The sequence below is a fragment of the Lemur catta genome, chromosome 11 (genome assembly GCF_020740605.2).
Source record: "Lemur catta isolate mLemCat1 chromosome 11, mLemCat1.pri, whole genome shotgun sequence".
Taxonomy (NCBI): domain Eukaryota; kingdom Metazoa; phylum Chordata; class Mammalia; order Primates; family Lemuridae; genus Lemur; species Lemur catta.
This window is the reverse complement of record NC_059138.1, coordinates 30794196-30809440: the sequence shown is the minus strand read 5'-3', so window position 1 is coordinate 30809440 and position 15245 is coordinate 30794196. Positions and strand designations below refer to the sequence as shown.

Below are 15245 nucleotides of genomic sequence, written 5' to 3'. Positions count from 1 at the left end.
TTCACTCCCCAGGCTCCTCTGCCAGCTCTTCTTCCTCAGTCCTTTCCTTAAATGTTGTTGTTCCCTCTCATCTCTTCTCTCTTCACTTAGTACATCCTCCCTGGGCACCTGAATAATTATAGTCACAATGAGAGTTTTGGCCACCTTTACCCCCCAGCCCAGGTCTAACCACCTTCCAAGCTCCAGAACAGTGTCTTCAGCTGCCACGTGAGCATCTCCATTTGAGTCTCATGTTCAACATGCTATCTTTTAAACCAAACTACTTTTCTTCCTTGGTAAATGGCTCCACCATCCAGGGGTGGGTCACACTTGACTCTTCTCTTCCCATCACTGCCTCATCCATTGTCTTATCTACTCATGCTAATTCTAGCTCGCTTGTATTTCCTCAAAGTCATCCTCCCTGACCTCACTGACACTCTATTATTATGTATTATACAGTGCTGTTCCTGCTGCCTCATTTTTGACATGGGAAATTGAAGGCATTTTACCTGGTTTGTCCAGTTCCAACAATATGAAGCCACTTGGATCTCTAACGCTGTCATATTCTTGTATTTGGGCCTTTGCATAACTTTCCCACCAGCTGGAACAGCTTTGCTTTTTTTTTTTTCCACCTAACATATACTTCTCTAAGGCATAGCTCAGAAATCACCCCAACATCCTCCCTTTACCCTGTGCTATCTCCTCCCACCCCTAGTAGAGCTCCATCTTACAAGTCTGAATTGGATATTGAATGTTCCATCCGTTTGTGCCTCAGTTTTCTCATCTGTAAAATGGGACCAATAATAGTATCAATCTTATAAAATTGTTATAAGAGTTTATGTAAATAAATATTTGTAAACTGCTGACGGCAGTGGCTGGAACATAGTAAACACTATGTAAAAGTTACTAAATAAAAATAGCAATTAATACAATAAAACATGGAGACAGTATATCTTGGTAATGAGAAAAGCCTTTGGAATCACACAGACCTAAATTCAAATCCTGGACCTTCCATTACTAGCTTTGCACCTTGGATCATTTATATAAACTTCTTGAACCTCAGTTTCCTCATCTATAAAATGACCCAGATGGCCACATCGTGAGATTCTCTGTGATGCACAGACAAGGGCTGTGAGTCACTTACCATCTTAGTGCTCCTGATTGTCATTTGCCCCCAGCCCCATGGGTTTATCTGAATCACAACTGTTCCCACACTGTATTGTAATTATATTTTTATTTAACTATACATTGTGTTCCTTGAGATTCATCTCTGCGGTTTAGTCAGTGTCTGGCATGTAGCCAAATGCTCATGAAGTTCTGTTGAACGAACGTTTAACCACCAAGGCCTTGTGTCTGGGTTCCTGTGCTGGGCAGGAATGAGGACTCTATTTATTACATTTTTTTCCACTTCCTATAAACTTGCCACTTCAGAAAGTCTTCTGTGGCTAATACCATGTGACTCATGCCTTCTATGGACCAGAGTACACAGTTTATACTTTGACCGCGGCCTGTTGTTTATACGAAGCCTACTTTCTGGGCCCAGAATCAATCTCTGCAACAAGGCAGTCAGGGCCTGTGTCCTCCTGGGTCCTGCACAGCATGGCCATCTGCTCCTGGGGCTCAGCCAACTTATAGTCAACTTATATTCAGCATTAATTAGCTTTTCATTGTGCTTTGAATATTGCATTAAACCCAGTAATGGCCTCATTCAAGGCAAAAAAAAAGACTCTTAGCTAGACTGTAAAATCTACTGGTTATAGGTAGAGTCTAGATTCTAGGTTATAGATAAGTTTCTAGATTTTTAGTGCTTGAAAAGAACTTGGAGATCATTTTCCCTTTCACTGTGTGCCTGTCGACATAGAGTGAAATGACTTGTTCAAGATTACTCAGCCAATTAGTGACAGAGCTAAGACTAGAAAGCCAGCTTTAATTTTCCAGTATCACAGTCCTCGTAAATAGGGTGATACCTGGCTGTGCCACTTGTGAAGAGGGAAGGGTGATCATTAATTGAAGCACCTTTGTTTTTGTGCCCCAAGTATGTTGCTAATAGCCTCATTTAAACCAAACATACAAACAGCAGTAACAGCCGCACTATATTATAGCCATTTATTTTTGTAGTTCTGGCCGAATGGTACTAGTAGGTAATGAGCTGTGATTCAGGAAAAGCTCAGTTGGGGGGTGGCCTGGATGGAATGCAGAGGATTTGGAAGCATCTCGGTAAGAGGGTTTTTATTTTTATCTTCTTTTCCACAATTTAAGGTAGTACACAGAACTACATTTTTTTTTTGTTTTATATGTGAAAACCAGGTTTATCTGCTTTCATCAATTTTGGAGTATACTTGCAAACAATGTGTTCATAGATTTTTTTTTTTTTTGGCTCCAGAATTGTTTGTCCACTAAATTAAAGTGGAGGTATTTATGCCTTATAATTTCAGTGTCATGCTGCCCTGTTCATCCGAGGCTTGTGATAGTGCCTCATGAAAAATCAAATGGTATTAATAGATAACATGGGTGGAGAGGGAGGGATGTGGAAAGAGTAACAATGCCATCATTGATTCACAAATTAATTCCATAAATAATAGGATTTACCTCCTGTGCACTGCTTTGAAACGTGCTTTGGTGTCTCATTTTGCTGTAACATTTCGCTCTGCTTGTTTCTCTTCATCTTGCCTGGCGTGTCTGTTAGACTGCTGTGCCTCTTTGGTTGGGGCCTCTCTCTTCTGTGGGGACCGGGGAGCTCATCCTAGGCTTCTCCAGGAGAGGCTCCTCCTGCCTGTGTGAGGCCTGTACTTCCTGCTGGGGTTGCTACCCCTGCCTCTGAGGGCGCCCGTGGGGACAATCACTGCTGGGGACCTCTCAGCCCCTTAGATTGCAGAGGTGCCCTTTGGACCCTTGCTGAGCTATGGTGGGTCAGGTGCCTGGAGAATTGCTGTGCATGCTCCCAGTCCTGTGAACACGGTCAGCCTTCTCTGAGCGTGTGTTTCCTCCAGGCTGCTGTGAAGACTCATGTCATAGGTGCCCTGGTCAAGTCTGTGCATCTCTGTAATAGGCTAATATCAGTGACTAAGAGCGTCAGATAGGGCCGGAGTGTCATTTTACTCACCATCATCATCACTGTAACCCGTTATGGAGTCACCCAGTGTGGGTACATTATGGTTTAAAAAACAAAATAAAACAAAACTGATTCTTTTCATAACATACCTTGCACAATGTATAAACCAAGGACAAATAAGAAGAGGTGAAGCCTAAACATGTGAATTATGAAATAAACATAGTTGAGAAGATAAAATTGGAAAAAATACTAAGCATGTGGGAAAGATTTTTTAGATCATTTTATGCAAATACATGTTTTTGTTAAAAACTGGAGGATTTATTTTCATATATTTTGTCCTACCCATAAATGGTATTGTTACCAACCTGAGCAGGCTTTTGGACATTGACTCTTTCTAGGAAAAGGTTTTTAAGATCTAAAGTAGATTTTATTATTCAAAATTATACTCAACCTTGTTATTATTTAAACTTGTGTTAGAGATATTTCAACTGCTCAACTTAAAATAGTGGGCATTGAATAGGTTCAAGTAAAGTATAGTCTTACTCTGTTTTTGCTTTCTAGCTTTGGGAGAAAATAAATGGATAATAACTGAAATATGGAAAAATAAGTTGTTATTTCTAAATTTTCTGCTGTAGCCAACCACAAGATTACTAATTCTTTCTGGGCAGATTTATGCTTCATTCTTGTGCAAATTCTGTCTCTTAGAGTTGCCTTCTTGGTTCTTTCTCACTTTTCAAGTGTTTGAGCTGTGATCAGAGCCTTTTACAAACCTTCTTAGGTTAAAATAGAATGGTCCTATGTTGGTGTGGGAATCAGAGTGAATGGAACTTAGGTAGATGGACTGGTGTGGTTTTCTAGAATAAATATTCTGCCATCTTTGTCATTGCTATCACAGTAATAGTATTTCATAAGCATTTGTTAAATCATTTATTGAGTACTTTATATGCATTATTTCTTTTAATCTTCATCATAACCCTATCAGGACAGTCATATTATAACCAGCTATTAAGTTTGTGATCTTAAAATGTAGAAATTCAGTAAACAAATATAAAAATTATTTGCAAATATTATTTGCACGATTGATTTTTTTTTTTTTTTTTTTGGAGACAGAGTCTCACTCTGTTGTCTGGGCTAGAGTGCCCTGGCGTCAGCCTAGCTCACAGCAACCTCAAACTCCTGGGCTTAAGTGATCCTTCTGCCTCAGCCTCCCGAGTAGCTGGGACTACAGCCGTGCGCCACCATGCCCAGCTAATTTTTTTCTATGTATTTTTAGTTGTCCAGCTAATTTATTTCTACTTTTTTGGTAGAGATGGGGTCTTGCTCTTGCTCAGGCTGGTCTTGAACTCCTGACCTCGAGCGATCCTCCCGCCTCGGCCTCCCAGACGATTGATATTTTTTAGCCTTCTTTTTTCCTCCTCTCTGCCCAAGTGCTAACTTGATATGTAAAATGTTTTAAATAAACACCTCTAATAACTGAACCTTTACTCCTGTTCAGATTTCTTTGTTAAGCTTCTGGGAATCCCAAGGTCCTCTGACGTATATGTGATCTTCCTAGACTTTGTAAAATGCATCTCTTTAGAAAGAACTACTTGGACCAGTGCTAGAGTTAAGTCATGACCGACAGTTACTAGATCAGATCTGTCTGAGAGTTTGGAATACCTAATGATTCAACCATGGATCAGGCAACAGAATAAATGAATAAGAGAAACAAAAAAATCTGTGCTATCCACTTGCTGTAATTTAAAATACAAAAGTAACTCCCATAGGACTGGAATGGATTGTAGGATTTGGACATGTGGTAGGAAAGTTATTGACGAGTCCCTTTGTGGGGCATTGGAGGACGGTGCTGTTTTTTTCCAAGGTTGTGTTGACTTTGTTGAGATTAAAAGTAATAGTAAAGATTATTGTTTAATTTCCCAAAGTGTGATTTTCTTTGTCCCACAGTGGAAAATGTAGCTCTTTTCAAACTTTCTTTTTACCTTCTGACCTGTCTCACTTTGTTCCCCACTAGGAAAATGTTGACTGTGTTCTGGCTAAGACACCTGGCCTCTCAGGACAGCCCTGTGCCAGAGAGTTCTGTGCAAGAGGCGCACTTTAGGCCAGTTTATTCAGGCAGCAGGTCGGTCTAGGGCCGCTGGCCAGAAACTCTGTGCGTCCTCTATCTTGGCGACATGGAGCTACTTGGAGCTGAGCTACTGTGCGGTATTAGTAAATATTTCCTTCCCCACACACACTTGAGGAGCAGAATTCTCCAGAGATGTCTGTCTCGTCCCTCACAGCTGGGTTTTCACAGAGGCTAGATACTCACTTAGCTATCTGGGCTGTGATTCAGGATAACCACAACCCACTTCTAGCTTCTTTTGTAGTTTGTATTGAGCAAGAACAGTTGCAATAAAGCAATATCTGGGAAGAGGGATGCCTCCACTAGTCAAGAGCCTGCACAGTGAGTCCTGTTATACCACCACTGGACAGATGGGAGTCTTAGCAGCTAAAACATGGGGAACAACTGTGGGTGCTTGGTAGCTTTGATGGTAAAGCTACAGAGTCAGGGTTGATCTCAGAGCAAGTTCCCAAATTACTAATTACACATAACTGACTGCTTATATTCTAATCTGCAGTTGATTTTGGGCACATTGTTGGCATGTTAGATGCTGATGAACTTCTGTTTCTCAGAATATAGTGTATGTGATGGGGGCCTCATTAAGAAAGTATTTTCGGGGTGGGGGTTGAAAGAAAAGAAAAAAGAAGAAAGTATTTTTGAGCATTTTATTTCATAGGAAACTTTATTAGAAATTTGTCAAGATAAGACAGATACAGATCTGCATTCTCTTAAAAATGGGTTGTGGGTTATTCTCAGAATTCTCTGCCCTGTCTTTTCCTGTACTCCGCTTTAGCTGTTTGGTATCTTTGTTCCAAGAAATTCAGAGCACCTGTCACACCACATCTTAAAAGAAGGAAAGGAAATAAATACAAGAGGCTTGTTTAGAATATAGTTGAGTTTACTGTATAGATGGTTTTTTGATGACTCGATTATACTTCCTTTCACTTTAACAAACTGCCTTTCTCATATCCCCTACCATATTTTTTGCTACATACTGATTAGGTGAATCAATTTGGGCTAATTTTATTATAAACTGAATAGTTTTTACAAAAACTAATCTTCAGTTTCATTTTAAACACAATAAAAGTTCAGTCCCAGACATTTTCTGCCAGTCATCCAAGATGCTAAGCAGGTGCCAGTTGTTACCTTAATGGTGTTGGGCAGGCGGGGAGATACACCAGCTGCATGAGCATGACACTGATGACCTTTCATAGCACTCAAAAGATTTTGCCAGGCGCGGTGGCTCACGCCTGTAATCCTAGCATTCTGGGAGGCCGAGGCCCGCGGATCATTTGAGCTCAGGAGTTTGAGACCAGCCTGAGCAAGAGCGAGACCCTGTCTCTACTAAAAATAGAAAGAAATTATATGGACAGCTAAAAATGTGTATAGAAAAATTAGCCAGGCATGGTGGCACATGCCTGTAGTCCCAGCTACTTGGGAGGCTGAGGCAGGAGGATTGCTTGAGCCCAGGAGTTTGAGGTTGCTGTGAGCTAGGCTGATGTCACGGCACTCTAGCCTGGGCAACAGAGTGACACTCTGTCTCAAAAAAAAAAGATTTTGTTTGGGGTGTATCTTCAGTAATTCATAATAGTTTTTTTTTGTTTGTTTGTTTGTTTTTGCTGTTGTTTTTTGGTTTGGTTTTGTCTTGTAAATCAAATGTTGTGCTAAAGATTTCCTCTTATGCTTTGTTTTTAGTTACTTGGCTGCCAGTATGTTCCTTTGATTTCCTAAATTTACAGTAGTTGTCAGTGTTGTGCTGAGTTCTCCTGTAAGTACGCTGAATTGTGCAATTCTTGCTTGGCCCAGTTTTGGACAGGCATCTTTCCCAGAACCCAGTTGGCTTCTCAAAGGTTAAACTCTTTTGGCAAAAACTGCAAATAATGACCAACTAAATAAAACTATAAATACTGAAAACCTCAAGAACAGGGAAAAAAGAATTATTTCTGACTGCGAACCACATGGATGCAGAGGACCCATCTTTTTTAAAGTTCGTTTCTCTTTTCATGCCATCTTGAGTTTGATAATTCTTATAATCTTCTTTGTTTCAAATAGAACCAGTATCTTTATGCCTTTTATGACTCCTGACTCCCTTTGGCAGTTGTAGGGGTAGAAACTATGACAACTATTTCTTCTTAGTTTATTTTAACCCTTTCATTACCCTTAGTCACAATCAAACTACTCTTTATAGAACACAGCTTAAAAAAAAAAAAAAAAACCTTTTTGGCAAGAAATAAGAATTAGATTATTTAATTGATTTGATAGAATTTAAAGATCCTTTTTCTTGTTTTTTTTGGTTTACTTTTTATTGTCATTTCTGGACATTTCTCTACTTACAAAATATGGAAAATGAATGTGTTTCTGTTGGGTGTTTCTGTAGATACAGCTTGTTTAATACCTCTATAATCTTTAAAACACATTTTGGTTTGTGGCACATTTAGGTATCTGTTAATAAATTTAGTTTTCAGAGTAGCCACAGTACTTTTCTAGTAAATAATATAGGACCTCTGTTTTAAGATGATGTCTCTATTTTTTATAAGTTTTAAAATTTACCTAAAGAGCTTAATCTTTTGAGTTCTCTGTCATTACCCTGTGTTTTAACACTAGAGTTCCTGGATCATGTCTATATAGCTCTTGTTCATGTAACTATGGACCATAATTTTTGTGTTTTAGATTTACAGACTTGCTTCTTTTGATTGAGACCTCATCCCTCTCTAGGCTGCCTACTGTCGTATGTCTGTTTTAGCAACATGACTCGCAGTTCATTAATTCACCAACTCGGTGATGATTTTGTTCTTACATGTTGAAAGATAACATTTACTATCAACTTTCATTAAAACTGAAATTCAGAATAATCTTTAGAAAAGAAAAGGAATATGAATTAACACTAAAGCAGATGAACACAACAAATCAGCAGAAAATTTTGGATTTTAACTGATCTCCCTCCAAAAAAGATCAAGCAAGTGTTAGAAGTGACCCACCCATGTAGCAGCAGCATAGCATGCTGCATTAGAGCATGGACTTGGGAGGTGAGTGGCCTGGGTTCTGGTTCTGGCTCTGCTACTTACCAGCTCAATGACCTTGGGAAAATTTCCTGAATTTTCTGTAAGCCAGTCTCTACATTGGTAAAATAGGGATAAAACCAGTACTACTTTTTAAGACTATTATTAGTATTAAATGAATCAATATTTATAAAGAGCTTAAAACAGAATTTAGTACAAAGTAAGTTTCTTTATTTTTTTTAAATGGAAGAGTGATGAAAACATGTCATTTCCTAAGATAACCCACTTCTTCATGTTGAAAATAGCAAATAAATACTGTTCCCGCATTAATGCTAGATTTCACATTCTAGTAAAGCAACCACTCATACCTATTAGTTGTAGAAGTTTGGTTATGTTGAAGAAGATAGGTTAGAAAAAGAACGTTTGATCTACTTAGAGCTGGGAACTATTAAAATCTTTTTCTTTGCCTACTAAAACTAAAATGACATTTTAACAGACTTAAATTAATGTGTACATCTGGTTTACTAAAAGTAGGAGTTAGGAGAGATTCATTTCTTGGCTTAGGACTTTCAATTTCTGCATGACATCTGTCATTGTAGTCTAAGATCTGAAAGAGATACTAATCTTCAAATGAATATATCCTATGAGCAACAATGAGTTGTTGAGTTGACAATATCACTCCCATTTCTCTTCCTCCTGAGGACTTTTGATTTCATACCAATAACATTCGGTCTCTCCCTCCTCATTGGTTATTGGTTTCTTCCCTCTTTCTGTATATAGGCATGGCCAGCCTTCCTTATTTTGAATCAGACATTACAACTTTTTATTTCATTCTGCTACCAAATCTTGTTAATGCCTCCTCTTCTTCTTTTCACTGATTAGGGTGTCAAATTTGCTTATCTGCCACTTAACTTCCTTAACCATGTAATCTCATATCTCCAGCTAACTATAAGACTTGGATTTTCCTTCATCACCTCAAACTCTCAGGGTCTAAAAGCTAACTCATCTCCCCTTTTTAAGTTTATTTTAACTAAGAAAAGTCACATGCTGAGAGAAAACAATCATATTTGACAAAGAAAAGATATCTTGAGGATATGAAAAACTTCTACAAATCAATAATAAAAAGGCGGCAACTCAGAAAAATGAAGAAGAAACATGAAAATACTGAATGCCCATTTCAAAGAAAGGGAAACATGAATGGCTCATGAACTTGAAAAGATGTCCAAAGTAACTAGTAAACAAGGAAATAAATGCAAAATAACCACCATGGGTGCCATTTCACACTCAACCAACTCGCACATATTAAAGTCCATCAATTTCATAGATTGGTGAGAATGTGGAGCAATGAGCACTCTAATGCTTAGTTGGTAGAAGTCAATTTTGGTGTAATCACTTTGAGAACAAATCTGGTATTAACCAATAAGATTAAACATGTCCAATCTTGTGACCCAACAATCCTACTGCTAGTTGTTTAGCATGTGTGTTCTAGGGGACTTGCACAAAATTGTATCAAACAGCAATGTTTGGAACAGCAAAAACACTAGTAACCACCAAAATACCCATAAATAGTAGAATGGATAAATCAATTATGGTATATTAATTCAATGGAATATTATACACCTGGAAGATGAGTGAATGACAGCTACGTGAATTAACATGTGCAAATCTCAAACATGTCATGTTGAGCAAAGAATGCTACTCACAGGAACGCATATGGTATGGCTTCCATTCTGATATATTGTATAGGGATGTTTACACAGACACTGTTGTAAAAAATACAATGAAAAGGAAAGGAAAGAGTCACTCAATATTTAAGGCAGTGATTACCTGTCTGGAAAAGAAGATGCACTCAGGAAGGGACCAAAGGAAGCTTCAGATATTGTAACCTTCTATTTCTAAGGCTGGATGGGGCAAACATTCTTTCCCCTTTAAAAAGAGAGCCATGTCATATGGATGATGTCTGATGAGTTTTATGACTAGTATGTAAAGAATCTACATACTCAATAACAATTCTTAGATTTCAGCAATACTTGGTTAAATGTTATTTAATATCAAGTGAATTTTGGTAAATTCCCTCACTCCGTCTTGAAATTTAAGCATTCCACAATGGAAGAGAAAGTTAAGGTCTATGAGATATTGTTGGAATTAGTTAATATGGGTATTCACTTGAAGGTACATTGAATAAAACTGGCTTGCTGCCAGTTAAATGCTATTTTCTTACTAATAATAAAGCTAGCTCTTTATAACATTTTAGATATTTTACAAACCACGATGGTAATATAATCCTGGAAAAGCTCAACTGAGGAGACATAAAAGACTACTGGGATTAAAGTATAGAAAGACAATTGATAGAGACAAACCATGTATACTCTCTAGGAACCCAGAACTTTGTAAGGTCATAGACTTGGATTCCTGTAGGTTGATTTCAGGGTTCTCATGAAGTGATTGGGTACTAGCAAAAACCAACATTGGGGGAAGATGGAGAGACTTGGAGACTCTTACAACTCTGTGATTTTTTTCTTTCACATTGCTGCCTGAACTAACATATGTAAAAGTGGATTTGGCACTAAGAAGAAAAAAAGAAAGAGAAGATTGGTGTGTCCTGTTAGCCTTTAATTCTACAAGCAACTCTGGAGTTTCCCTTTTGAGTTCTCTGACCTCCCTTCTTTTCACCATCTGGCATGTAGAGAGCACTCTGACTTTATATTTCTACATTTCCTCCTTTCATCCTCAGCATTGTCTGCAAAGTTAAAGACTGCAGAGAAACAGAGGGGTATTCTAGGAGTTGGGGAGTTCATGATGGAATGGTTAGAGATAGTCCTATAGAGTTGTGAGACTGCCCTAGGAACTTGGTGTTTGAAGCATTTGTAGCAGAGGAACTTGCAGCAGACACATTCTGTCACGTCACATCTACATCTTCCTTTGCCACCAAAGGAAGTGGGAAAGCAATGTTACTGTGTCATTATTCACTTTTGTTAAGGTACAAAGCCCTTTGTTAGAAACAGGCAAAATAACTATTCTAAAACCAATGGATGGACCCAACCAGAGCATCTCACTCTTTTCTTTGAATTCTTGTGAAATTAAAAAAAAAAAAAAAGAAAATTGAAACCATGAAATTGAGTCAGTTGTATTGGAAAGTAAACTATATTGATCCCAGTTCAATGGATTCTGGTTTAGCTATTGAATTAATTATTCAATGATACACCAAATATTTCATGTTTAAATTTTTTTCTTTCCAATTTTAGAGCAGGTTGGTAGAGCAATTGAAGGACAGTTCTATTTCTGAAGGACTTTAATAAATATCATGGAACTGTTTTAGCCCAGTGTTACTGAGGGTAATAGGATATAGGAAAGATGGGTAAGGGACATAGACAAGTGGTACCTAGGACCAAGGGCCACTGCACAATGTGTGAGAGTGATGATCTAACACACATGCACACACTACAACTTCTTTTCCAAAGGCAGTATCTAATAATAGTTGTAAAGATTACTCTTCTAGAATTTAACTTAAGCTCTTTTTTGAGCTTCCTGCTTCATTTGGATTGTGGCTTATTTAATTATTTCGACCAATTCTTATTCAGTCCATTGATGCCATGTATTTTGTGTCCCTTCTTTTTTCACACTACGTGGTTTCGTCGTAACTGAACATGAAGACTGTTGTGTCCACTGTATCCTGGCATGCTTGTTCTGTGAATTCCTGACCCTCTGCAATATTGTCCTGGGACAAGCGTCGTGTGGCATCTGCACCTCAGAAGCCTGCTGCTGTTGCTGTGGCGATGAAATGGGGGATGACTGTAACTGCCCTTGTGACATGGACTGTGGCATCATGGACGCCTGTTGTGAATCATCAGACTGTTTGGAGATCTGTATGGAATGCTGTGGAATCTGTTTTCCTTCGTAAATATTTATCTTTTGTTTGTGTTAAAACTGGAGAGTGTTTTAAATTTTTTTTTCTTTTGAGGGGGTAGAAAAGCACATGGTAAGATTCTCATAAAGCAATGCGGTATTTGCACTGTTAACTTGTTATTTTAAGTAATCTCTGAATGCCTTTTTTCTTTAACCAAATCTACATGGTTTAATATGTGAAATTTCAACTACTTTTTTAGTTTTTTAAACTTCTTAATAGGTTACAATAACTTAGGGACATTTGGATCCCCCCTCATATTAAATGTCTCCTCCTTTTTATTGATATTTCTGTTTCTTCTAATCTTTCTTAGGAGTCCCTTGCTCCAAATATGTTATTTCCAAATATATTATTTAAACCGGACAGTTTATTTTTAGGTGTGTATCTATTGATGGTTAAAAGTAAGCATTCTTTGCTTTAAAGTACACTTTGGGGGGAAAAAACCCGCACAATAGTTGGGCCACCAGTGATGATCTCCGCACTCCCTGCCTTATCTTCTCCACTTGTTCAACCCACCTTGAGTGCCTGCTGTGTAGACTTTCTTGCCCAAACTGTGGAGATGGGTACCGTTCCTCTCCTGTCCACAGGAATATGCAGTTTAGCAGAGGAAAGAGACCTGTAAAGAATGAACCATACTAGAAGACATACTGAAATGAAGACTACAAGAGAGATAAACTCAAAAGGCTGTCGTAATACCCAGAAAGCAGCTGCCAGAATATTCAGAAAGGCTTCAAGGAGGATGTGGCATTTGAGGAAGCCTCTTAGGAAGAGTGACTCATCTCCTACTTGAATGAGTTATTTAGATTTAGGACAAAGTTTAAGGTGGACAGCCTGGACTGTGCCTTTAACCAGTTAAAAGAAAAATGTCTTCAGCATATTTTGTTTTTGTGTGTGGCAGACATACAGCGTTTTAAAGCAATAAAATTTAAATTCACTAAAAACATGCATTTTCTTACCTATAATTTAAATGCTATGATAATTTTTGATGAAACAATAACGCTATTATTTATAAATAATAGCTATTTTTTATAAAGAAGATTGAATACTTTTGACAAATTGCATTTAAATTCAAATTGCATTATATTAAAATCCCAGTGTTCTGATTTTGATTTATTCAAAGGATTTCTTTTATTTTGAGAGCTTTATGTCTTTTTTTTTTTTTTTGAGGGAGGGATATTGTTTGTTTGGTTTGTTTGTTAACCAATGTTATATTTTATACATACAGTTAATCTTAAATGCAAACCATTCCTTCCAATGTAGAGAGAATCTAGACATCCACTAGTGTGACCAAATCTCAGTATTGCAATTTTATGTTAAATTAAACTAATACGGCAGGTTATAAAGATCCTTAAGTATAAAGAAATAAGTCAATTACAAGACTAATTATGTAGTTACTGAGACATAGAGACTGTGTGGCTCAGATGAAAGGGAGAGTGAATTTTCATACACTTTGCTCTCCTACTCAGTCTGATCTCTCCAAAATTATAGTTTGGTTTCATTTAATAGAATTCGTTGTAGAAGTTTTAGAAGTATACTTTGGGATTAATAATTATTTTCAGTTTTTCTGGCTGAATATCAAATTGGTAGTAACAACAAAAGCATACTTTTAGGAAGCCTTTAGCAAATCTAGACTTTTAAGAGAAATTTTTAACCTGAAGCATGAGAACGTCACTTATGATTTTTCCTTTGAAATGAAGCCAGGTTTCTAGTTATATCATTACTTAAACGGCTTAAGAAATAAAAAAAAATGTTAGCAAACTCTTGAATCTCTCATTTAGTGCTATTTACACACACACACAAAGCCTTTAAATTGTTAGATATAAATAGAATTCTAGTAAACAGCTGTCTCCCTTTTTCTCCTCTAAAGAATTTCTTTCATTTGTTACATCAAATATAAGGAGATCTTTGTACTATTTCACAATAATCAGAATCTGGATATTTACATATATCCAAAATTAACTTATGCTTATATATTAGAAGGTAAGAGTATCATCTGTTTATGAACACGTAAAGCCTCCTAATGACCTGGAATTGTTAGAATATTTAACTTTTTATCCTGCAGAGTTTTTCAATGAAGTGGTTTGTCTAATATTTAAATATATCCTGCTACTATTTGTGATCAAAGTATTGGCACATTTGAAATAATGTTTCTCCATAACAGAGAACATTAATGGATACCAGAATTTTATTTTCATATTTATATTCATAGTATTTTTCCTCTGTTGTCTACTCCAGGCAGTCATTCCATAAAGCATCTTGTATAATTTCAAAAAGAAAATGAAAAAGTAGGCAAATGTGAAAATAGTTTCAATATCTTTTAGGATTTCTGTATGTAAAATGTTTTGTTGAATTATATGGCAATCATGACTAAGTGCTGTAATGTACAGTTACAGATTTGGTCTGTTTTTAAATGTGGAAACTTAATCTTAAATACTTTTAAACTGGACCTGTATTATCCTGAATATATTATTTTAAAATTAAAAAAGTACTTCTTTATCTTTATTGTGCTTTAGCATATTTTCATATCTAATTGATACAGTGATTTATATTTGAATGAATTCAACCATAATTTAAAACCTGAGGGTTTTTTTATCCTGTTACATCCTTTTCTGAAGATCTCCTAGTCTGTTTATGTAAATCACATGACTCATGCCCATAAATGAACTATGAAAGATACAGATCTTTATAGTGTAAATCATAGTTGATATGTGACTTCAAAAAATAGTGTTCTTTTAAAAATTCACAATATTTAAAAATACAAATTTTGTACATTTTTTAGTAAATTGGTTTCATTTATTGACTTTGGAATTATATTTCAATTTATAAAATTAAGGTAATTTTTTATATATGCTAAGATTGAACACCAAGATAAAAATACTTAAAGATGTAGGAAATTGGATATTAGATTTAATGAATTTCACACAAAAGTAAACCATCAAAAGCATTTCCATCTAGCTATTTTAGTGGCACCAGTTTTGTAAATGTCTTGCATTTAATATTTAAGTAAAACAATACACTATGACTTTAGGAGAAGCCTTTTTATTTAGCAAATTTTATTTTTGTATTCTTACAGTGTATTAAATGTATCTATTTTCCACACCTGAATAGTCAGTTTATCTGAGCAGTTCAAGGAGTAACCAAGGCAACCTTATGTAATAACTTTCCATTCTTATCCATACAGACTCTACCAGTGCCCTAGATTCTGTGTTT

The 15245-nt window shown here is 36.6% G+C and overlaps 1 protein-coding gene across 1 annotated transcript in view; it reads left to right on the top strand.

Moving 5' to 3' along the window:
* The window catches only part of MDFIC (MyoD family inhibitor domain containing), an 82868-nt gene extending 68337 nt beyond the window's left edge, over positions 1–14531 (top strand). Inside the window, exon 5 of the mRNA XM_045564062.1 lies at positions 11785–14531. Coding sequence (XP_045420018.1) covers positions 11785–12032 — 248 coding nt within the window. The 3' untranslated portion in view covers positions 12033–14531. The remainder of the gene's footprint in view (positions 1–11784) is intronic.
* The last annotated feature ends 714 nt before the right edge of the window (positions 14532–15245 follow it).